The 25,513-nt window shown below is 44.0% G+C and overlaps 1 protein-coding gene across 4 annotated transcripts in view; it reads right to left on the bottom strand.

Annotated features, from left to right (window-relative positions):
- Positions 1-25,177, bottom strand: part of capn15 (calpain 15) — a 43,142-nt gene extending 17,965 nt beyond the window's left edge. Inside the window, exons 1-5 of one of the 4 annotated variants that reach the window (XM_046068638.1) lie at positions 25,158-25,177; positions 24,915-25,061; positions 8,509-10,177; positions 2,745-2,953; positions 645-828 (exon numbers count right to left, since the gene is read on the bottom strand). In XM_046068638.1, coding sequence (XP_045924594.1) covers positions 645-828; positions 2,745-2,953; positions 8,509-10,155 — 2,040 coding nt within the window. In that variant the 5' untranslated portion in view covers positions 10,156-10,177; positions 24,915-25,061; positions 25,158-25,177. The other 3 variants (XM_046068637.1, XM_046068639.1, XM_046068636.1) reach the window with 3 other exon arrangements.
- Positions 25,178-25,513: the final 336 nt, after the last annotated feature.

The raw sequence follows: 25,513 nt of genomic DNA, 5'->3' as shown, positions 1-25,513 counted from the left end.
TTAACCTGGCCTACCCAAAGTCTCTTCTATTTCTTTTTTTCCCTTCCTCGTCTTCTTTGAGAATCTAAGGTTGGCGGTGCTAAATAGTCCCGACAAAATTATGTGGACAAGGTATGATGTGTGTGCCTGGATTTGTTTCTCTGTGGTTTATTTGTTGCATAATGCAATCCTTAATCTGTCCTGTAATTGACTGTTGATTAAGTAGACCTCCAGGTACAACCCTCCTCTCTGGGGTCCTTTGAGACATGCTTTGTGATAACAAGCTTGATAATGAATTAACTTGAACTTATATTAGGAAGTTAATATTGCACTGATGTTAGACTGCACCTCCGTCAACGAGGCTGTATGTCAAAAGGTTCTTGCTGCTCCTTCCTGCTGCCTTTAAAAGAGTATGTCAGATGGTGATCAGCATGTTGCTTTGGTCCTCTGTATATATTCACAATCTATCTTCTCTAACCTCTCTGACCTGGAAGAGGACAAGTTTCAATGCGACCTCTTTGACATTAATATAGTATCTTATTCACTGAATATCTATGATTCTGTTCAGCTTTCCGTTTCCTTGCTTTCACCATTTTCCTATCCATTACTTCATCCACCAGACTGCTCCCTCAAGGGCTTCCCACATCCCTCCCTCCCTTCCTGACCTGGGAAAAGAGGAGGTAGCCATAGTCATCGCACGGCAGCATGTCGTCCACAAGTACCGTCGTCCACGTCCCGTCTTTACATAACCGAACTTGGTAGGCGCCCTCTGTGCAGATGGTCCTGGTGATCATCACCCTCTCCACCAGCTCCGGGCGCTCTGCGAGCACCGCCAGTGCGCTCAGGAACCTGGACAGGGATAAAAGTCAATGAAAACGAAACGTCGGATCAGGATGGACAGATGGGTGAAGGTGGACGTGACTGAAACAAAGCACAAAGACAAGCTGAAAAAAGCTGTGAAACAAATGGAGATTAAAAGACATAAATGTTCAGCTGATTGTGATGGAGAGGTGGATGGCTGAATGGATGCCCACTGTCAAAAAGACAGGCGGGGGGAAAGAATGTCGACTGACAGATGCAATCACTGAAAAGAACAAAAAGAAACAGATTGACAAGCAGCAATTAGACTGTAAATGTGGGATTAAAATATCCTTTTCCACAAGGTACTGGAGAGTGAGCAGTTCTGAAAGATTTTTTTTTAAACATAATTTGCACTCATTGAAAATCTATCACATTTGATGTCAAGCCTCTCAGCCTTCTGGTTACCTCCACATTAGTGTTAATTCACCCTGCAGCAAAGAGACAAACTGGCTCGCCTCCTCTAATTAGTTTGCAAGAGAAATTAGCTAATGAAAAATCCGGATACATCCCAAAATGCTAATTTCTCACACAAGAGAAATGCGGCTGGGGACATGAGGATCTAACTTAAAAGAGATATAAAGTGAACGTCAGTTCATCTGAAAATGCAGAAAGAAATCATACAGAACTGATGAAATAGCTGAATGAAACAGTTGAGGTTTTGGGACAAGAAGCTAAAATATTTGTTACTGTATGCTGCTGACAGTATACTGACCACCTTATTATTGACGTAACAAAACTTGACCAAACGGACTAGCTACTTTTGCCACTGGCAGTACTGTCACTATATATACAGACGAAAGTAATATCCCTTTCAGTCCTCCAGTTGATGTGTATTAGCAAAGCAGCCGTTGAAAGAATGAAACTCTTTATACAGGGTTGGAAATATGCGTTATTAAAGCTATAGTCCATCTGTTTAAGTGGCACCTGAGCGAGGCCAATCAGCCCATTCATCCACTGATGAAAAGCCAATCGCATACAAAAAAATCAAATGAAAATCCAATTAGCAGTCTCATAATGGGACTAATGTCAGCTTGTACTGCAGCCGTACTCAAGGTCGGACAAGGGTGACTGGCACTACTTTCTTCTGCTGTCATTGGCTGGCTGAACAGAGCTGGGTTGTTTGCTGGTTTAGTAGGACAAGTGTGTGTGTGTGTGTGTGTGTGTGTGTGTGTGTGTGTGTGTGTGTGTGTGAGAAAGAGTGTGTGTGAGATGAATTAGGGTTACATCCTGTTGCGAGTGAGAGGATTTGGCTCTGGGGAGGGTTATTTTTGATAAGCTGTGTGTGTACTGGTGATGAAGTGAAACATTGTACTGGGATAACTTTGTGAGTGACTGCTCTTTGTTGTGTGTGGCGTGCAGAGGAAGATGGTGGATGGCAACACGCGTATACATACCCCAAAGGACACACGGAACAAGGGCAGAGAGATAAAGCATGTGTCCAGACTCTCATTCCCGTGAATAATCTCCCTGCCAGGTGTATCTGTGCTTCTGTCCCGCTACACCCTGCTCCCCCTTTCATTTAATGCTTGCGTTCTGCCTCCTAATTTTTCAGTTTCTTGCTTCTTTACTTACTTTTTCACTGCCTCCCTCTTCATCTCTACTAGATTCAGGCAGCAGTGTTCATCTAAAGTGGACTCGAACAAAACCAGAGATATGAAATTTTATCTGTTGTCTGTTTTACACTATTCTGACCTTTCACAGAGACCAAACAGAAAGAAAAATGTCCTTACTCTGGGGATCTTTGTCTATTCTTGTTTGTCTCGGGTCAAAGCATTAATCGCCTTCTTGTTTGTCCTGCCTTTTAAAAGTCTTTTTTGTAAATGAACTGCCTGTCTCTAGATTGTCTAGACGTTCTCTAGACTGATGAGTGTCCCGTGTGTCCTTGTGGTGTCCTGACAGCTCACCAGCAGTTTCCGAGCAGGCCTTGCAGGATGTCAGACGGCCGTGGTGTGCGGAAGACGGACCACTTGACTCCTCGGTCTTTGAAGTTGCTGCAGTTGATCTCGTGGGGACGGAGCCACTTTTTGATTCGCTGCTGGACGCTGTCACCCTCGGGGAAGCCCACTGAGCGAGGTCCCGGGGGGAAACTGTCATCCACAAAGTTCACAGAGTTCTGAATAGGGATGAGGGGGTGGGGGATGGAGAGGAATAGTGACAGGGAGACAATGGGGTGAGACTACTGAACATTACTTCCATTAAAAATTGATTTCAAAACAATGACAAATATCCCCGTGACCCTGTACGCAGGATAAGCGGTTGATGATGGATGGATGGACAATGACAAATATGATTGTTAGGGGAAAACATCTTGTCTAAAAAAAAAAAAATCAGAGGAGCTTGTGAGAGCACTTAAAACTAAAGTTTTTTAAACAGCTAATATAAACCTGAAGGGCACTTAGGGCTCTGAGGACTAACAGTTAATTTCTACCCTGCATTTCTGATATGACACATTTTGCAGGTAGATGACAATTAATACAGGACACTACAGGCCACCACATGAGCCACAGACTCACACATGCAGCATCACATATGTGCACCGCAGGAGATCAGATGTCAAGCCATGTACTAGCCAGGATACAGGACACATATATGCAAATCACTTTCAAATATTTCCAACACTTGCAGAGCACAGAGCATTTAAAATAACACACTGGATTTAAACACGGATACATTAACAGATCAAGACACACAATCTGTCACACTATCTGCCCATATAAAACTCTCCTGTACAAACTTGAGAGGGCCAACAGCCACACACACACACACACACACACACACACACACACACACACACACACACAGGCAACCCTCTCCAGTTTCCTATTTGTGGTGTGAGAAGTGGGCTCGGTCGGTCTTGTTTGCGAGGCAGGCAGGCAGGGGATGTAATGTGGGCACCCTACTGGTGGCTCACAGTGAAGCCAATTGATTAGCCGCCATCCCCCACAATCCAATTCTGTAGCCTTGATGCAGCCTTAGCTACCAGACAGAATCACTTCAACGCTGCCTCACCACCCCAACCATCCGAGGTCTCCATGTAGCTTACCGATTCTGTAGGCTTATGTATGACCCTTGTGTTGGCTTTTATTGCACGGGCTTAGGGGCCGATGTGGATTTACCACAGAGGTGGAGGGGAAACCTTTGGAGGAGGCCTTGGATGCGTAGAGGCTGCACTTTAAACTAGTGTAACTCACTGAGCACAGTATGTACACAGACTACAGAGGAATGAGAGACAAAATTGTGAGCAGTGGCCAAGGGTAAAAGAGGCCAGCCAAATTGCACCTGGCAGAGCTCAGCTGCAGCTACTGGCTGTGAGTTACTATGACTTCTTGTTGATCAGCCATAACAGAAATGCTTATCCTGGAGTCTGAGCTAAAATATTACATCATACAACATCATCATCATCATTCGAGTGAAGAAGATAAATTAAAAGCATGTTAATTGTAATAGATAGCCTAAATGTTGGCAACAATAACAGGTTAGTTAAGATGCTTGCCACAAAGACTCTTACATTTAAGGACATTATTTTATTAGCCTATACTGACTGTTTATTTCATTTAATTCCTGAAAATTAAGAGATGAGATGGGCCCTTCAGTTGCTATTTACAGACTTGTACATTTTGTGTTTTTAAGAATTTATTAATTATTTTAAGAATGACTTTACTGTTTGGCAGGTAGACACTTATTTTCACAGTCTCATCTTCAGGTTAAAGTGAACTTCTGTTAATGAATAAACCAAGAGGGCCTGATGATGTTAGTGTATGCTACATCCCAATATGTGCTAGGAAATTCTGCCATGTGCTTAAACATATTTTAATCTATCCTTTCACTTCCAGAAGGCACTGCCGTTAAGAGTTTCTTGTTGCACTCACCTCTCATATCATCAACATATTTGAGTCGATTGTTCCGAGTCACTTGAAAGACATGATAATGAGCAGAGTGGTCTCCTGCAGTCTGCCCATAAGGAAAAGGCTGTGCTGCACATGCTGCAATTATCCTATTCACATCTGGAGCGCACATGGTGTTCTATGAGCATAATGTTTTTTTTTGTTGTTTGTTTGTTTTTCCAAGAGCTGTTGACACCATACAAGTCATATGGAACTCAACAGACCTGCAACTCGATTCTGGTCTAATGATAGGTGATTCATTTTCTAAGCAGTGCCTCACAAACATGCAGTTTCCGCCACAGACATATATTATAACCACGACGATGTGTGTTTGAAGCAGAGTATGTAGAATGGGATAAGCCTTTAAGTAACATGAATTGGCTGAATGAAATAAGACATAATAACCTGCACACACACAAAACATTTTCCAGTTTTTCAGATTGCAGTGTTAAGACATCTGCGTGCATGTAAGTATAGCTGACTGTGTTCATCGAGTGAACTGGGCGATGCTGTTTTTGATTCTATCACTGGGCACATGCCAGCATGCAAACTAGACCACAATCAGCCAATTCAGTATTGAGCTAAGAAAACCTGCTGCCTTCCCGCCATCTCCCAGACTACAAAACACTGGCGGGCATACAAGGACCTTTTTGAGGATAGTAAACGTGTAGCTAGATATCTCCCTACTGATCTCCGAAAATGTGGTGACAAGGAACTATAGAGATGGATTGCATAGCGCCACACTTATTAAACCCAAAAGTGTCCCCAAACAGCCTGGTAGATACAATACTGTCACAGGCAGGGAAAACCTGTCACTGTGGGCAGTCAGAACTTCCAATTCAACATGCAAACAAAAAAAAATTGCGGCAAAAACCAAGTAGTATCAACAGTGGTTTAAAGAAGAAAAATAAAACAAATCAAAGTCATCCGTTGCCATGTAGCATCTTTTTGTTGCTCCCCCAGAGGGTGACATGGAGGGGGAACAGAGGAACCAGTTCTAGCCATGCTGGGTTTTACAGTTCACAAGCAGGGCTGATGGCTGTTAGTAGCATTTACTCGTTTGGCACAGTGAGTAAGCGGACACACTCTGGGGCACCGACGCGCACACACACACACACACACACACACACACACACACACACACACACACACACACACACACACACACACACACACACACACACACACACACACACACTCAAGGAGAGTACAAAAGCATGGAGGCAAGAGAAATTAACTTCACTTAGGTGAGGAGAGAATAATGTTTCTCACACCATAGTTTGGCCTTTATTGATTGCTACAATTCCGACAAACTCTCCAGTGACTTCTACAGCATATTTCAGCAGCAGCAGCATTATGCTATAATCCAGCAAGCTTAGAAAGAAAATCTAAACTAAACAAATAAAATAATGCAGTCTGAAACGTATCCGCATGGCCTGACTGCACAAATGCCTTGTAAACAGAGTAAACCAAAAGCTTTTATCATTATTACATTTTTACCACTGGTGTTTCGGTGCTTGCCAAGTATTAATGCCTGGGCAGAGATGGATGAGGAAGACTAGCACCTCTCGTTTTCCCAATTCTTACCCTCCACCCCTAAAACCGAGCTGCAGCAGTTGATGCTGTTAGTGATTACATTCACTATAGGGAAGCAGATCATTTCTGCTCCTCTTCTTTCTAGCTCTGCTACTAAAAATAGGCCAGCCCTGTGTTCACCTTAGCACGTACACACACACACACACACACACCGCCAGCCACACATTGACTGCTAAACTGGAGAATTGAGCGCAGTTGTGTGGGGAGGGTTGGACGGGGGTGCGGTGGGTAGTGCGGTGGGTAGCAAGGGGAAAGCATATTTTGAGATATTAGCAAAGAGGAGGGAAAAAAAAAAAACAGGATGTGCGCGTGTGGGGATAGATGTGATGGAGGGAGATGGGATAAAAAGGAGACTTAGAGGGGAAAGTACTTTGAAGATCGCAGAGAGGCAGAGCTGGAGAGAGAGAGACCTAAAATATTTGTAGGAGGAAAGGAAAGATGACTAGCTTAAATGTCTATCTTAAATTGGGAAAACAGGAGGGGAAGGGTGGGGATGAGGGCTCTCCGATATCTTGCCTTCTTACTGAGCCAACTTCCCTCCCACGCTCGCAGCAGTGAGCCCTGTGACTTTCAAAGAAGCCATTAATAATGCACGCTAAAGCTCACTTCATGCTATTGTAAACATGGCATGATAGGTGCCATGCCAGCGTAGTAAGTGGACATGCAACAGACACCCAAATAAATTCAGAGAAATAAACCTAGCCCCAAAATAACCTGAATCTGATCAGTTAGAGATTCTGCAATACCCACATTAATCTGACAGTAAATTAGTCCAGTCAGATCTGTCTCATTAGCATAGGTGTTAGCAGGCTTAAATGCTCTCCAATGAGCCCTTCTGACCACCCGGAGTAGCATATCCATGACAACGTCATACAGGCTTATTAAATGTTTAGCACTGCAGAGTAAGGGAACATGAAGTGGTGTGATACAAAGAAGCAGCATAAAGGTTGTCACAATTTAACTTTAGTTGCTAGGGAAGAAATCTCTGTGTCTCCAAACAGCTGTGACACTGTGAATCAGACCAATCAGGGGTCATGATGACACAATTGACTTCAAAGTCTTCTTTGAACATTAAATGCAGCGGCGCCGGAGCAGGGAAAAATGCATCATTATTTTAGGTTGTTATGACAGCAGACAAGTTCGTAATAATAACAAAAGCATAATTAGGTTTTTATCCCTCAAAACACTTAATGATTAACATTAATGCAGCGTAATCAAAATGTTCTGTTTCACTGTGATACAAAAAAGGAGTGTTTGCTGTCTGTTTAAAAAGAACCACATTTCTGATCCTTTAATAACTTGGCAAAATGGATGCAGCGAGGTTCACTTTGATGGGAAATTACATTCAGAATGATGAAAAAAGGCTTTTATCTCTCACAGACAGGTCTACTATTATACAGTAACATGTATTTCATTAAGTAGTCTAATATCTTCCTAAATAAGTTGTGGTCGGTGCAAAGTGAGGACATGAAATAGAGAGTCTGACACAAATTAGGCTGTCAGCATAAAAGAAAAAGAGTCTGATCAGAACAAACAATACAACTGGACTCATTAGAGCCTCCCAATTCAGAATTTCAAAAGTCTCCACACTGTAACTCTTATTACAGTGTGGAGACTTTTGAAATTCTGAATCCTAATTTAGTGAAGTGACTTCGCTGTGACTGAGGGCAGGCCGTCTGTGTATAAAAATTAGACTGAGGATCTGCAGCTCATTTAGGGTGGCCAACATTCACCCGCTGGTCGTTTAAAACTCTGCTAACGATGCAAGTGCAAACAGAGGCAATGACAAAGCCTATTAACATTTCTCTGAAATGAGAGACTGAGGGAGTGGGAACAATGCCAGAACCATAACAAAAAGAGGAATTACAATGAGGAAACTATGCTCTGAAAGGCAATGTGCACCCTGTAACAAATTACACACGCAGCAAATCTGGAAGTCAAGGAAACCTCAACAAAACGTAAAGGTAAAAAGAAAAAGAAAATGGCCACACATGATTAACTTATTGTTGCTAGACAACAAATGACCAAATGTCAGTTGGCTATCAATGAAAACAAACTACTCAGACAAGGCTTTACTTATCCACTCTTTAAAGATGATGCAACCATAGCTGTGCCTATAACTTTTTAACCATGTGTCATGAAAGTGTTGTTTTCTTGTTTTTCCCAGCTACAACTCATTTCCCCTTACCTCTCTGCAGAAGCTGACAATGTTCTCCCAAAGCTCCTTGGCCTCACCCTCGTCATTTCGTCGACGGGCCTCTACATGCATGCTCTCCCTCCTTTTAAGAGGCTTAACCACCTTGCGAAGGGTGAGGTACTGCTGGGCTGTGTGGCATGCCACACAGTACTTTGCTTTGATGTCATTGAGCAGCGTACATGCAGGGCAGCTCCACTGTCCTACCTTCTCCTGAAGGCTAGATGAGGTGGAGGAGGAAGAGGAACTAGAAGCAATAGCTGAAGAGGAGGGAGGGAGGCCCCGGGCCTGTTTCCGTGTTTTATGACCCTGGGAGGATGAAGAAGAGGAAGGTGTGCAGGAGCATGATGCAGTGCCAGGTCCCAATGGGAGGCCACAGTGTGTACAGCAGCGGGGCAGGGGCGCCTGCTGCTCCTGAAATCCATGCAGCTTGGAAGAACCACAGGCTGAGCACTTCGGTGCACCTGTAGGGTTGCGCAGCGTGCACTTGGAGCAGGCCCAGGTGCTAAAGTCCGGACTGGAGGGGCTGGCCGGGGTAAATCGTACCGTCTCGCATCCTACCAGGTCAATGAGGTCAGCACCTGCCCGTGTTGATCGGCAGGCCTCGCACTTAGAGAAGCCACCTGGGTTGGGCAATGAGCAGCTAGGGCACTTCCAGGTGGGGGCGGCTGAGGAAGCAACAGGGAGGTGGGGGGTCAGTGGATGCTGCTGTGGGTCTTCTTCCTCCAAGATACTGAGGCGCTTGCTGGGGTATGGAGGTTCCTGGGGTTGGGCATGTTTGGGCTTGGCTGGGCGCTGTGGGCCTGGCTGGGGTGGAACAGTGGCCGCTGAAGGGGAAGTAGGGCTAGGGGTGTTGGTGCCTGGGTTTGGTGGGCGCCCTGGAGGGGGTACCTCTCTCCTGCTGCGGGGAACAGGGTTGTTTTGGAGGGAGGAAGAGAAAGAAGTAAAAGGGGTGGAAAGGGTCTGTGAAGAGGCATGAGGAGGTTCTTGAGGATCACAGGGAGGGGGTGGGGGAGAGTCATCTGTTAAGTCTATGAGTAGAGGTGCAGCCCCTGCTGTATTTACAGGAAACCCCAGCACAGGTGTGCGCACCTCAGGCACCACTAATGCTTCAGGGGGAATTTTAGGCAATGAGAGTTTCCTGGGCCCACCACAGGCTGAGCATGACAGTGCCACAGGTGTGTTATGAAGTGTGCAGCGAGGGCAAGCCCAGCCGGAGTGCTGCCCCTCCAGGATAACCACTTCTCCGTTGCTCTCAGATCGTCGCAGCACTTCCTCCTTAGCTGGATGAGGTCCATGGGGCTCAAGAAGAACTGTAGGGGTGACAGTAGGTGTCGGGGATTCGGGCGGAGCGGACGGGAGGCCGTTGGCAGTGGCGGCTATGGTAGTTGTAGGGGGTGTGTGAGTAGCAGGGGACGGTCCAAAGCCGCAGACGGAGCAGGCTCCAGATCCCTGGGGGTTGTTGAGTGTACAGCGTGGACAGGCCCAGCGATGCTCCTCAGTGCTGCTCAGCCGCAGGATCTGGTTAAGGTCGGGTTTCTGGCGTGGTGCCTCACAAATGGAACAGCGAGGTGCCGCGCTGGCATTTAGGAAGGTGCAGCGTCCACATGACCACTCATTGCCTCGCACTGCTGCTGCCATGGAGCCAGGAGAGTGAGAGTGGCTGGAAAACAGTAAAACAATGAGTCAAAACAAATCAACAACTAAATGAGTCAGTAATGTATTCTGCCATGTAACTGTTTAGCAATCATACATGCATATTAAGTATGCCACTGGTCAATCATCTGGCTATTTCAGTCACTAGTATTCTGAGCAATGAGGAAAGTGCTGGTGTTGCAAAATATAAGGAAAGGAAAAGACATAATCAAGATGTGGTCAGAAAATGTGAGAAATAAGAAATTATGAAGAAGCCAGCTAATGAATACATGCTTCCAGTCAACTAAGGGTGATTATCTAAAGGAAGAGAGGACAGCAAAAACATCTGAGGCTGCAAGAGGAGGAGAGACAGACAGAATTAGAAGGAAGAGTGAGAGGAAAAAGATTAGCCAGTGCAGAGGGAAAAAAATCAAATCTCCCTCCTGGGGGCTCTAAGGGCAGTAAATCCATACACAATGGCCACATGATTAGAGCCAGGAAGACTGCACAGAGCCAGTGGAGAGGAGAGGAGGCTACTATTGCCTCCAAATACTAAGGAAAATGTTCCTTTAGACCTCTTGACTGTCACTTATTAGAATGGAAAAAAACACGTTGGATCTCTTCCACTTCATATTAGTGCTTCACTCCCCTTTTACTCTGAATGCTAATGCAGGGCAGCCGGGGGCAACTTCAGGTCATGTCAATCCCATGGCCAAATTAATTTCCAAATGAATTTTGGATGCACAAGTCTATTAATTCTGGCAGCACTTATGACTCATTGTAGAGACAAATTTTTCATACTCGTGGATTTAAACCCATCTGAAAACAACTACTGTCAACATCTCTCACAAGACTACAATGGTGTAAACAGTGCAGTGGGGAATCAATTTTGTGTTTTGATTCAGAAGCAAAGGGAGCAATTGATCTACCTTGTCAGGCTACTCGGTTGATTTCCTCCTCCTCCAGTTAATAACCTAAAGCAGTCTGTTGTTGTAGATTGACTTGTATGTATGTGTGCCTGCAGTTCAGTCAATCTGATTTATTGATAGAGGGTATATTAGGACCTTTGGGGGGCACATCGCTGTTGGATACCTCCAGAGAACATGCAGGGTTTGGGGACAAGCCCATAAATGTCACTGTTACTCAAGCTGCTCATGTGTGAACACCAGCACATAGAAGGTGACATGAGAATAGCAGGACAGTGGAGGGTAAGGTGCTAAAAGCTAGAATACTGCAATGCTCTTCATATTGATCCCAGTAGCAATGATGTCGCCCACGAAATGACAGCGGAGCTTGTGGATCTGGTCACATGTATCCCTCTGTATTATATTTTGACCAAAATGTTTTATGGGAAAGCACTGGTTTGTGAATATTTTTATAATTTAATTTATACTCCCTGTGGAAACATGTTTAGATAATCCTTTGTTGTTTGCATGGAAAAACAACCAACCAACAACCTCACAGTCCATGTGACAGTTTTATGCCACTGATCAAGTACAGCAGAGTCTTGTAATGGTGACTGCTCTTTGGGCGGCCTAGATCCTGCTCTTCTCCACTGTAGCATCATGTGTCCTGGTTGGCTAACTGCCCTTAGTTCAACTCCATTAAACCCTTTCAAACCAGGCGAATCCACAGAACCCAGGGGAACCTCTTACAGACAACCACTCGCTCCCAGCACACTGTCCTTCCTCACGTCAACTCTCCTCCCTAAGGCAAGGAGGAGAATGACAGCATAGAGGGATCCTAATGTGTCTGTTTGGGTGTCTTTGTGTCCTTGCCACTGGGTGTGTGCGTGCTACTGTGTATGCAGGCATGTGGCTACATTTATTTGTAGATATTGCTTAGTTGTTTGTTTTACTGCCTAACTACATTTCTGCCTTAGTTTGTGTCCTAGGCCCCAGGGCAACAAAAGTACAGAAGCCAAAGTCCCAGTGCTTTATGTCAGGAGCCATTAGCGCTGCATTCACTCTACTGAGCTGAAGTCAGCAGTCCACCATGAACCAGGGCCCACTGGGTGAGGACGAAACTCAGCCTTTACTATGTTAACAATATGCAAAACACATTTTTTGTGAAGACACACAAACACAGAGAAATCAGTACTTAGCTCTTTGTTTGCGTAGTCTTTTATCCCACAATACTATCTGCCATGTCCTCCTGGTAGCTATGCAATATTGTTTTTAACATAGGAGTGCAAATGCAGTTAAATCAGAATAGTTTACCTAAAATGAGTCTTTAGCATGGTCTGAAATATCCCATCTATCCCCAAATAACCTGTGCCGTGTCCTTGGACTACAACACGTTGCCCACCCCCTCAGCCTTTAATGTTAAATGTAGTTGAATTAAGTGGCGGCCCCATGCTGGCATTGATGGCGCATGCTTAGCTCTCCAACGTCCTGCCAATGTGAGGGCCGCAAACGGCAATGGCAACGGCGTCGACGACAAGTGTCAACACCTCTTGCTTGATGACAGGTTTTTCCCTGTGGCCATTTTCATAAGTGACAGGCCTCTTTCATCTCCAGCGAGAGAACAAAGTCATTGTGTCAGCCCCACGGAGACTTTGTCAAAGCAGATGATTTGGTTCTCGGCGGAGCACAGGGATTGCAAATTCATTATTTCTGTCTGTAGGAGCCGACGTAGGAGCTTTTCATTGATTTGATCAGCCTCTCCAGGAATTTTTAATATTGAGCTTAATTATCTCATTATCTGTTATGCGCATCACACCTATCAAATGTAAGTAACACACGATGAACTACAACCACAATTCTGGCCCTCAATTAAAAGGATGCGTGAATGCATACTGAGCGCACACATGTACACTACATGCCTGCGGCAGACGATTAACCACTATAGCCTGTGATCCTTGGACCCCACTTAAAAGGATGCTTTCCGTGTACATGCTCCACTCACTGGAGTGTGTACAAACACACATAGATGCACCTTTTGTCCTTGTCCCTGTGTTCAGTGGAGCTTCTCTAAAACTGCCCACTTTAGCTCCTCCATGTCACAGACCTGGGCCCGTAGCCAACAGCTTACAGTGGGGTGGGGGGGGGGGGAAAAAGAGAGAGAGAGAGAGAGAGAGAGAGAGAGAGAGAGAGAGAGAGAGAGAGAGAGAGAGAGACTTCACCTCTAGAAAACCCATCTTTATGCAATGACATCCTCAATGTAGCCTGCTGCTCATAAAGTAACTCGTCCTAGTCTAAATTCAGTCAAGTAAGCGCATCAATGACCCCAATTTTTCAAAGCTTCACTGGGTGTAAGACAATCATAGAGCACTTCAGAAGACTACTGCAACAAGTGTGTATGTAAACGCTACGTGTACAAATCTCAGTGAAAATGAGCAAAACCAGAAAAAAGTTACATTAACTTCCACATCTGAGGGGTGCCCCGGCAGCTCACCTGGTAGAGTGCACACATTTATCAAAGCTGGAATTGAACCCAGGTCGCTGCTGCATTTTATTCCCTTTCTCACTCACTCTCTCTCATGCCTTTCCGTCTCTCTCCAGCTGTCACACTCTTAAGCAGAAATCCGCCCCCCCCAAAATAAAACACACACACACACACACACAAAAAAATACTTCCACAACTGAGAGGACAGCAAGGCTTTACAGGAAAAAGCTATCTATGATAAACATACAGTGTAGAGGTATGCAGAAAGTACACAACCCAACCCTGGATGTGAGATGGGTCAGAAAGGCTTAGAGAAATGCTAAAGCTAAGTCTACAAAAGCACTGCTGATCATGTGGAGGCCACCTATGGCTGGCTACTTGGATTCATTCCACATACTGAACTCTGTAGCAAGATCAAGTGAGTCGAGTCTCGCCAGCTTCTCCCTGCCTCCCTGTGAGACATTTGGCCTTTGTGCGACAGTCATTAGCACTGGCTTTCCAAGGCTGGCCCTGAGCCCAGTGTCTGAGGCGAAAAAGCGTGGTACCCTCCTTCGCCATGGGAGGCAGAGCATTTCTGCTCTCTACATTCGACAGAAACACATTGTGTTGACAATCCTTTTCCTTGATGATTAAAACATGGCAATACGTCTAAACTGCTTTAACTTTTCATTCAAATGTCAGCTGTATATTTGTTATATTATCTTGTTATTTTTGTTATCATCAGATACTGCAGGGTACAGACATGTCTAATCTAAAAATGAAAAACTTGATTAGCAAAGAAAGAACACAGTAAAAAAAGGACATAAAAGTCATACTATTAATTCTCCATCAACAATTCAAACACTTAACTGGCTGTCTACTGAATAAATCCTGACATCAGACTAGGCTAAAACACAAAGGCAGTTAGTCAGCACTTCACAGGTATCATATAACACATGGCCTGTCAGTCAGCGCACAGCACAGGGTTTCCATGACAGTTCATCTTGTGATAGCTGTGTTTCAAATTTTTGCAAAACCGGTTTCTCAAAGCCTTGACTGTAAACACTAGTAACCACACAAAATGCCTCCATGACAACATATTGTTTACTCTATACTTGTGTTGCCCACTGATAACAACATAATCATGCTTCCACACTTTTCACCTTGTGTATGTAAACGCTACATGTTTCGAAGTGAACTTCCTGGTAGGGCTTGTTGATATGGCCAAAAATGTTATCACGATAAAAACATTTCATACCATTTGATACCGATAATTATCACGATAAATGTCAAATCATTATTTCTTTCAAGTTTAAGGGCTGTTTTTTGTGAAAATTTGAGTGAAAATTGAAGAAACCAGATGGTTATTTGTGTGGTTATTTATGGTCAGAACGCGACATTTTTCAAAAAATATGATTTTGAAATTTTTTTTTCAGCCACTTTTCCTCAACAAAATAAATATCTTAATGGAAAAATTGATGTGCTAATTTGTTCGTGATTCAAATGAATTAAATCAAACTTTTATTGATGATCTATTGAACATTTGTTATATTTTTATTGAAGAAAATCATATTGCGATAATAATCATTTTTTTATTGCCTAGCCCTACGTCCTGGTATAATAACATACTTGGCAGACAAAAAACAAAACAAAAACTGTAATGTGTGGCTTGTATACTTTACAATACAGTGATGGCTGTCTGCAGTACATGCCAAGATTAAATAGCTGCAAGCTAAAACACAAGGCAAAAAGGTGTGCATTTGTACAATTGAAAGTATTTTCCTAGTGAATTCAATTGACCTAACTTGCTCTGACTTAATAATGTAGCCAGTCCACACAGTGTTGGGTCAAACCTCTCAGTAGGTTTATCATTTTCATCATTAGCAATTGAATATTTGAGCTGCAGCAATCTCAAGATACTCTCAAGGGTCAAATATGCCTAACAAATTATCAATGGGATGATCAATACTGAAAATAATGAGATGATATCTTGCCTTCACGCTAAAGCTGAAAAATTAAATATTCATCCAGTAATTCCCTGCAAGCCTCAGCGTGACCTTTACAGTGTTTTGTAATGCACCAAAATGTATTTAGTAAATTGATGTTTACATAACAGTTATTAAGGCCTTTATTATAATTGCTTTTAAAATTTTTATTATTTTGCTATTTTCTATTACTTCTACCACTTCTTCTTTAGTCATTTGTAATACTATTTCACCTAGTCACCTGAATGGAATTAACAGATTCATCTCATATTTAACATGCTATTCTACAGATAATGCATTTGACTTGGTATTTGTTACAAACCTCACCTCTTTTCATAATAGCATTCCTCTGGGTTATTTGAAATTTGAACTAATAGGCTGGATCCCTCCAAGAAGCCTCCCTCTGAGAGGCAGGCACCAGATGTAGCCCCCACATAAACACACTCAAATAAAGTGAGTCACTGTGGTGAGAAATATTTACAGGCGCAGTTTTGTGTGAACACAGAGAGAGAACTGGAGTCGTTGATACCGAAGCTTATAAAATGTTCATGTCAGAAACATGCCTTGGTAATGTGCACTTGGTGATGAACCTGTTTAACAGCTGCAACCCTAGAAGTGACAGAAATCCAAGGTGATCCTAACTACCAAGTGCAATGGCATTACCCAGGGTTTTTTTAAAGCGCTGGCATTACTGGTTGTATTTTTATTTATTTTTTTACCTCATCCAAGCAATCATCTCTGACAGACAGAACAATGATGATGATGATGATGAGTGGGGATTCTTGTTTAACGGAGCAGGGCTTGTATTAAATGAGACTTATCAGAGGCCAATCTGCCCTTGGACTAGACAAGCTGAAAAAAAAAGGATAATAATGAATGTAGAAACATTCTGCTGCATCTGAACACACCCAGAAAACGTCAGTGACAGGGATTTAGATCAGCACTTTCACATATTCTTTACCACAGCTGAGAATGTATTTTACCCCTTTAAGTAATGAATGCAGTCTGTCTGCAGTAGTTTTACTAGCAAAACAGGTTTGTTTATCACTTCATCGCAGGGTTTTTCATGCTTGCGAGATCAGAGCAACCTCTTCTACTTAAAAGTAGTTTTCTCCCTAGCAAGCATTCCTCCCAGTCTTTCAGAGGAGCTGATGAGTCAGGGTCAAAGACTTGAGGATTAACTGTCAGAGCCCCCTTTTTACCTGCCAGGTAATATGTAGTGGCATGACTATGACTCATTACTCAACCCTGATAGTTGAATTTGTTTCAACAAATATTATGACGCTGAGCTGGCGACTGCCTCTTATCTGAGGCAAGTATCTAGAGCTCAGACTTTGGCGGCGGATAAAGAGTTTCTAGCTGTGACATGCTGAGACTTGGTGACATGATACAAGGGCTTGGTGACAGTGCAGTCTTAGTCACACGGTACAGTACAACAAGATAATTGGGGAAGTTTTGTGTGACACTGAGCAGGACACTTTTTAACAAGAAGACAGAGACTTTTAAAAAAACACAAAAACAAAAAAAAAGGTGTTTTTGAAAAAGTGCCCTTAGGCTGAAATATTACTCTAACAAGCATCAGTGAGGCTTCACCCTAAGAGCAATTTGAAAACATGAATAAACATGAAAATGGAACATTAGAAGAAGGGTGCGATGCTTTAGAAACAAGGGTGACGTGTAAATGTTATGTGCCAGGGTAATGCCACGCTTGAGTGTGGTTATGCTTTTTATGATGTAAAGTTCAAGACTGTTCGTTGCTGTTGTCGTCATTTTTTATGTAAGCCTGACCCAGATAATTCACACACCTTATGACCAAGCCTCATAAAATAAGATGTGAACTAACATTTCTCCTAAATAAGACTGAATACACTAAATATGCAAATACTGGCCAAGAAAGGAGAAGAGACAGCTGCTTCTGACCTCTAGCTGTGCCCTCAGTGAATATTTCACGACCAGAGCTCATTTTTGACGAGTGAATCTGTCAACGGTGGAGACAGCTTCAGACATTTGAATCTATAAACAGAGGAAACTGTCTTACTGGGTTTCAGTAGACATCAGTAGCACAGAGCAAAGAGAGAGCAAGCAGGAAGCTGGCAGGAAGCTCCAGAACCAGGGAAGAAGAAAAGGGAAGAAATGGCAGGGCCATGATGCTGCTGCCTCTGTGCTTGACTTGAGTTCCTGCGGGCACACGAACCTGGAGGGCAGGAGCACTGCTGACACAGCCTTCAGCCAGAAGGGAACTTTTCAGACAGGCAGCGCAAAGCAAAGTTTTACTTCCTGTTTCCAAGACAAAAAATTTAACCCTTGAAGGCAGCTCAGTGAAAAACACTTGCTATTGTCATGTCATTAAACACTGACATAAATAATCAGCAGGTTATATGGGCTTCCTCCAGAGGTGCAATTTGCCAGCACAGGTTTGTGTGTGACACTGCCAGGGGACCATGTGTGGTCTTATCTGGGGCCCAACAAATTAGGTTACTGAACATATGCTACAGATTTCCATGGCAACAAGAGTGGGGGAATCTGCAATCATGTCAGCTGCAGTGCCAATAGGCTAGTTTTTTCTTGCCACATCAATGCTCTGTTTTCCAAAGAAAGCCACACTGTGAGACAAAGCCTGCGTGCCAAATCTATTCTGGGGGCTTTGTGACTGTCCTGATGCGTCCCTGTCTTCATCAGACAGGCAATGGCAAGGGAGGTCCTGAAATAATTCAGACATAAACAGGGCCAGTGACCATGCTGGTCAAATCTAAGTGGAACCGTTTTAATCCAATTAAACGGAAGAGAGCCAGTGGAATGGGGCTGCAATAAACACCATCATCCATCATGCTGGGACAGCAGAGACACTGGGATTGACTCTGCAGAGAGCAGACACTCACTTTAAAAGGGTTCAGGGCTCCAAAGGCCATGAGCAATGCAACACACCAGCACTATAGGGCTGAGATGAAATAAAGCGCAGTCAAAAAACAATAATAGCACTGGCATAAAACTGCATTGTGCTGCAATTAAAATGAAGAAAAGAGTGAGATTCCAAAATTATCAAACATTGCAGCTCACACTACTACACATCTGTCGCACGTCTTTGTTTGCTGAGTGGGTTGTTGTCTTGAGTGAACCTTCACAGCTGAGGTACTGATTCAGTGCACACAAACACTTCCCAAAGTCAATGGGTCGCTGCTGGGTGGAAACTAATTGAAAGCACGAAAGGGACAAGACTGTTCATGCAGTCTCCAAGCTAAGAAAAACAAGGGAAGGAAAATGGTTTACAGCACAATATATTAGAGAACAAACTGTATGAGAACGGCTGAAGTTAAGCTGGGCTCATAGTGGCCTGTTGTTTTTATATTTCATGCTCTGTCACAGCTCAGCAAAGCTTGCCTAACGTTGTTAGGCTCACTCAACAGTGTGTATATGTGTGTGAGTGTGCGTGAGAGAGAGGGAGTTGGGGTAGATAAGAGGGCATGTTCCAATGCAAGTACTACAGCACAGTGTTTCTAAAACATCTATTGTATGTGTCCCTCTCTGCCTCCCAGCAGTAGACTGAATGGTGTATTTACTGTTCTGTGTATCTGTGCATTTCTGCATGTGTTTATGTGCTCAGCTGACTGAGGGTGTAGTCTGACTGGTGATGGAGGCAGAGGCTTGCTCCTACAGGGATGCACAAACGCAATGGAAGAGTCTGTTGAATAAAAAAACAAGTTGACTATATGATGCAAAGCTACACTGACAGTATGACCTATACTTGAGTTTCATTCATGCATGGAGCTATGGTTGATGGAACCACATTTACGCATCGTCTAGAACCAGCTCTGTCTATATTTTCAAACTCTTAGAAGAGTAAGCAACGGAAGCCATGACAGTCTTAGCTGTTAAATGTAGAGCAACTGCAAGGAAAGCATTGACAGCGGCGTACAGCAATCAAGAAAGATGAAAGCCCAACTGGAGACCGATGCTGAATAAATAATGACATCCATTGTGAGGAAATGTGATCGGGTTCTCTGAAAATCAATAACTAACAACCGGACCATGATGCCCCGAGTGACTCAGCAACAACTTCAATACACTACAGGCGGTCGATATCAACTGCCTGTTCTCGTTCCGGGAGACATGACCCAAAAAAGCTGAAGGAAAACTGGAAACACTTCTAAACAAAGTTTCTGTGAGGGCGGTTGAGAACATCATCTTTTGGAAGAAAGTCAGTCAAAACTGCTGGATGAGCTGCATATTGAAACTGAGCTTCTAACACACTGCTGATGATTGGCCTTTCTTTCACTATGTTGACAGTGATTCTGAAAGCAATAATTGAACAACAGATTATAGCAGCAGCCTTTCTTGTAGATACAGTAACTGAATATATCTTTTTCAAGCAGTCAATACTGACAAAACTAGTCTATATGAAAAGCATGTTTCTTCCACAAATAGTTTGCTCAGCTAGATGCAAACCTCGCCCAATTACACAGCAGCTGCTGTCTGAAGTGTGTTCTTGAGAAACTCTGAAAACTTCAGACGATTTCAGACAATCAAACTATGGAGCATCTATCATATTTAAGTTTTTCTGTGGGTGGACAACAGATGTGAGTGTTGCCTGGGTGTAAAAATACCACAGCGAAGCAACACTTACCAAGACGCACTCTAAGAAAAGGTCTCCACTCTGTTTTTAAGTTTTCAAAATGAACAAATCTGAATCTAAAGGCTTGTCTTTAAGCCTGATAAAAAGCATGACAGCAAAACTCATCTTCTAATTACCCTTGGGCTGGTTTTCATTGAGTTCACAGGAGGTCAGGTCAATCTATCTGCCCAGGCAATCCACTCAGCACTGCATAAACTGTCACACGTACTGTACAGCTGTGGCAGGAGGAACCAATGGCGTGGGATTTTGGTTTACAAATCCGGCTTAGCCAGATTTTGGGCGCATCAAAGAAAAGCATCAAAATGCAGGCTTTGATTAGATAAGCTTTGATGAAACAGGGGATTTGATTCATTGCTGTGAGGTTATTGAATCCTCAATAAGTAGTTCTTCCTGTGAAAGAGAAAGTAGCAAGTTTCTCCAATGAACAACGCTGATGAACAGTGGCAGTTTACAAAGACAACAGAGCCTTGAAATGATGCCACTTTGTACGCTTACACCCAGCAGCTTTAAATGGCAGTACAGTTCCCATGAAATACAACCCCGCGTCTCATTCCTCCAGCGACTTCCCCGACAACTGGCAAGCCACGCCAGCCCCACCCTCTGTGATCCAAGTGCACTCAACTGAGAAATGTGTTGGCACCTGACTGGGTAGACAGTGGTGGCTCTTACCTGCGCTCTCTGTGAGGCAGCGGCTGTTGCTGCTGACGCGTGATGAAGGTGGTGCCCCACACTGGGCTGCTGTGGCTGTTCCTGAGCCAGCCCACCGGGGGTGACGACGGGTATGGGGTGCTGCGGAAGCCATGGTCTGACTCGGTCTCTGCAGTGAGAGACGAGGCTGAGCTCCCCATCACCACAGCGATAGGGAATGAGTCTCTGAATGTGCTCTGAAAGGAGGATCTGTTTGTTTTGTTTCTCCCAAGAGCACAAACGTTGACAAGGGACCTTACTGTTGTATTCAGCGAGACATACTGAGATCCACTGATTGGGAAGAGACTAAAGAGGTTGTTTAGACCACAACAACAACCCTTACCATGTGTTTGTATATGCTGTAAACTTCGTGCTGACAACTTCCTGCTTCAAACAGGAAGAATTTCCTCCCGCCAAAGAACTGGGAGACTAGAGTGGAGAAAAAAAAAGGGGAGGAAGTTCTAAATTCAAATAGTAATTTGATTAGTGGAGTGCCAATTCCGATCCAGAAGTTGGTCTCAAAGAGGAGAAAATACAATTATCTCACAGCAAAGGCCCATAATTCTCCCTCTTGTAGACTTCAAGCTTGTAACACTCTGCACCATGTCTTCCATAGTGCCACTCATAAATCCTCCCGCGTTCCTTCTGACACATCTCCCCAGTCTGTGCAGTCTCATGCCTGGTTCCTCTTTCCTTTGCACATGCTCAAAATCATTCGACCAGCAAAAGCAGGAAAAGGTGTGTCCAGAAGTAAACGCATTCACTGTCTTTCAGCATCTCAGCAGCCAAATGGGACACCCCGAGAAAATAAGTGGGGGGGGGTACACATCCAGGACACCGCAATAACATCATTGTCCAGAAAGTCATCGGATAGTGATCAAAAATGGCGTGTATCTAGCAAGAATAAAAAGACATACAAAATATATCCACAGAGTTATTTACAATGCGGGCATTGGAGGAAATCAATGCATTGCATTTCCTGTTTAGCAGTAAAACACAAGATGTTTGAAAGCCATGGGGGGGGGGCTTTCTCACAGATTAGACCACTTCTGGTATTTGCAGGATTTTGGATCAACACGTGAAAACAGAACCACTAACATGCACATCAGCGTTTTAACGTGAAGAACCTCCCTGATACAGAGAGGGCAGAGTTTTTAACCTTCAAACTTCAACAGTTGCCACGGCATGAACCTGTTTACAGCTCAGCTACAAGTTCCTTGTAATAGCCACGACATTCCCGAGAGGAATGTTCCTTTCAGGCTGCGGTGCTCTGCCAAGGCGAGGAAGGGAGATGATCCTAGTTTCCGCTGTCTGAGAGAGGCAGCTTAATTTCTGTCTGATCCCGGCGCCGAGGCCGGTCAGTCTAGTTCATCAACGTGCGCTGGTATTTGCTTTGACTTGCCGGCCTGTCATAGCACGTCTCTACTGGCGAAGCAGCTGATGGAAACAAGTATCATTCCAGGGAAGTGATCAAGGAGGAGAAACCGCATTTGCATGCATTGGTAGCTTGTAAAACCCTGAGGGAAAAGTCTAAGGATGTCGATATCCCGTTGTTTGTTTTAGCTTTAATTACCATTTCAGTATTGGCTGATTATTGTGGGACCAACGCAGATATCACATCTAGTTTCCAGATTCCGTGAATGTTGCATGATAATTAATCGCTGATAACGCCAGGCGAATATGGACTTTCAATTTAGCCGATTAACAGCACTGCAAAGCGTTACTTGTATAAATAAGGTGCTGTGTGTCCGTTTCCACATAGCGGCACAGAGGCCAGGAGGAGTACCGTGCAGGAGGCGACATGCAGACTTAGGTAGGAGACGTTCAAATTGCCGAGGAGGTCTCATCCAGGAAATCGCGAATTTGACCATCTTCCGCCCGGTCCATTCCAGCCTGCGTTCATCTCATATTTCCAGCGTTTGGGCAGTAGATGCTGAGCCTTGTTGTCTTATGAGACATCCTCGCTCCAGTCCCGCTGTCGCCTGCTCCATCCCAGAATGCCCGTATTTTAATGGTTCCACTTGCGGCATGTTAGGGTCCCATTACGTGTTCTTATTCTCCCGTTATAGATTTTTTTCCACGGGCTTTAATTCTCCCTCGCTGATAGCCCGAGTGCAGTGGACGAAGATGAAATCTCCTCCTATAACAGCGGATTACTGGAGTGTCAGCAGAGCGCAGGCGCACTGGCCTGGCAAGCAGAGGAAACACTGGAAGGCTGCGTTCAAGAGATTTAAATAAAACTCAATAGAGCCAGAGATCTCGCTCGTTTATGTGAATAGAATACCAGAGTAAGGACTAGTAATGGATGTCAGTCCCAGCCCGGGTAGGATGAGGCATGATCATTCTGGGAAAACACTTGGCAATAATAAAAAAAAAAACAGCTTACACATCACATGTCACATTTACAAAACTGTCTAATAGCCTCTATGTTTCTCAAGTGGTTCATTGAGAAGGAGGCCACCTCAGCCTTAATGGTCAATGCCAGAGGAGGAAGTGAAGGGTTAAGTAGAAGACGATGATGACTGCAACACTCATCATTGCTCAACTGTCCCTGCACATTACTGAGATAAGCCTTCAAACTTTCCCTCCCCTCTCTCTTCCACTTCATATCACTTTGCTGACCTCTTTTCTGATCCATCTCACCCTATCTCTCTAAATGCACAGTGTTCACCAGCAAAGCAGTGCATAAAACACATGCAATGAAAATACTCGTTCCATTTGAGCCTATGCATTCTTTGTTAAATTGAAAGCAGTGGGTTTATTAGCCATGGAGGCAGTGATTTGTCTCGAACTCTACATAATAACCAGGTTCACAGTGGCTGCAAGGGTGTGTTCTTTGTGCACAGCTCTGAGCATGACTATTGTAACTGTTTGTTTGTTAAATGTGTTGAAACTGAAACCGGTTTGTCTGGTAAAGTTGACTTCCACTTGAATTCCAGAGAACAATGTACAGTCTAGCCCCAGTATCTAAGTGCATAGCTGGATCTGTCATGAATGCGTCACACCGAAAGCTATAGGCACAAACAGCTTACTTGTGTTATAAAACTCTTTTCAATGACCGTAAGCATGTGCAGATGGTGCAGTCACATTTGAGTATTTTCAATTTAGCCTAAACATGTAACAGCACACTCAGGACATAAATAGAGAAACTAACTGTACAGATTGTAGCCACGGGACAGCAAAAACCACACTGATGTGTAACCAAAAAATAATAATAATACACAGGCGAATGCACATAAACCAGACCAGAAGTCACTGCAACCCTTTGTTAATGGTGCACCTGTCCAGGGGCCACCTGTCCCTCTGCAAGTAAGCACCCAGAGATTCAGCAGCTGACACAGTCAGCGCCAGGGAGAGAGATTGGATTTCATTTCTATTCTCCAGGGACATTGAAGGGGAAGAAGGGAAAGGGAGGATGTGAGCTGATTTCACGGTACATTGTAAGCTGTCATTTCTACACCACCCAAAATGTCCTGACTGTCAAAACCCCTTTTTTCTCCCCAGTGGACATGCTCAAAGCAGAACACAAATGATCAGACCACACTACAAGCTCACTCTCAACCAAATAATGTAAACACATTGGTCTAGATGCTATTCTGATGTTTACTTCTACAGCTCAGGCCGCAGGTCACATATCATCCACCCTGCTGAAGTGTCCATGAGCAAGTCAATGTCAATGTAGTATCTCTAGATACAAGTTTATCTGTCTGACCCTGCCCTTTGACTTGCCCATCACCCCTCAACAGACCAGTAACGTTAGCCTATACAGCCTGTGTTACTGTATTATCCTGTCTGTGCAGCGAGGCGGCGGGAATAAAATGAACCCCAACAGTCGTTATGTGAAACCGCGGTTAAATACGAGGCACTGTCACATAATCAATCTATTTGAGTACAAAGTGTAAGCCTGTGAGCCCTACCACTAACACTAACATTAGCCATACAGTCCTGACATATTAAAACTCCGAGACAGCGCGAGCCGAGGACGCCGGGGACCTTGTAAACAAAGACATTCTTATTCAGTCATTTGGTCGACGTTACCGACGATGCCCGAGAGCTGTGTACTTCGTGAAGTCCACTTGCAAATCGGTTATTCTTACCTCAAGTCGGTTGAAGGGGAATTATGGCTGTTTTTCAGTCGTCTGTGCGTTAACTTTTCACAGTCATCGAAACGATAAGTTCTTCCCCGGGTTGTACTTCAGCCTCCGTAACCTTTCCAGGCTTTAGCTTCACGCACACCGCTGCCGCTGCATGTTTGAGACATTTGTGACAAACACTTACATGTACATCTTATTTTGACTCCGTCAGGTATTAGCGAGACTGATGCGACCGCGTAGGTTTACCTCAAACAGCCCATGAAGGAAGGGGAATCTCCAAGGAGCAAATAGAGAGTGTACGTACGCCAAATGCGTGGCGGCGCGTGGTCTCCTGCTTGTGAGCGCACGTAAACGTACGTAAAATCCATTCAAGAATGCGAGGGTATGAAACTCAATTTCCCATGTTCAACACGGACGTTTTCAACGAGGATATCCGGGTACATATGTCGTCACCTTTGAACAACATAAATAGCCAAATGTATATATAACCTATGTATATTATGCCTTACTCAAATATATTTACATTTCAGTGTGTGATTTTGTCTTTTCTTTCCGTGTGTTTGAATATACTGTACAAATACCCTTATTATGGCTAAATTTGA

Source organism: Micropterus dolomieu, linkage group LG14 (assembly GCF_021292245.1).
Source record: "Micropterus dolomieu isolate WLL.071019.BEF.003 ecotype Adirondacks linkage group LG14, ASM2129224v1, whole genome shotgun sequence".
In the NCBI taxonomy this organism is placed as follows: Eukaryota; Metazoa; Chordata; class Actinopteri; order Centrarchiformes; family Centrarchidae; genus Micropterus; species Micropterus dolomieu.
This window is presented reverse-complemented; position numbering and strand designations above follow the sequence as displayed.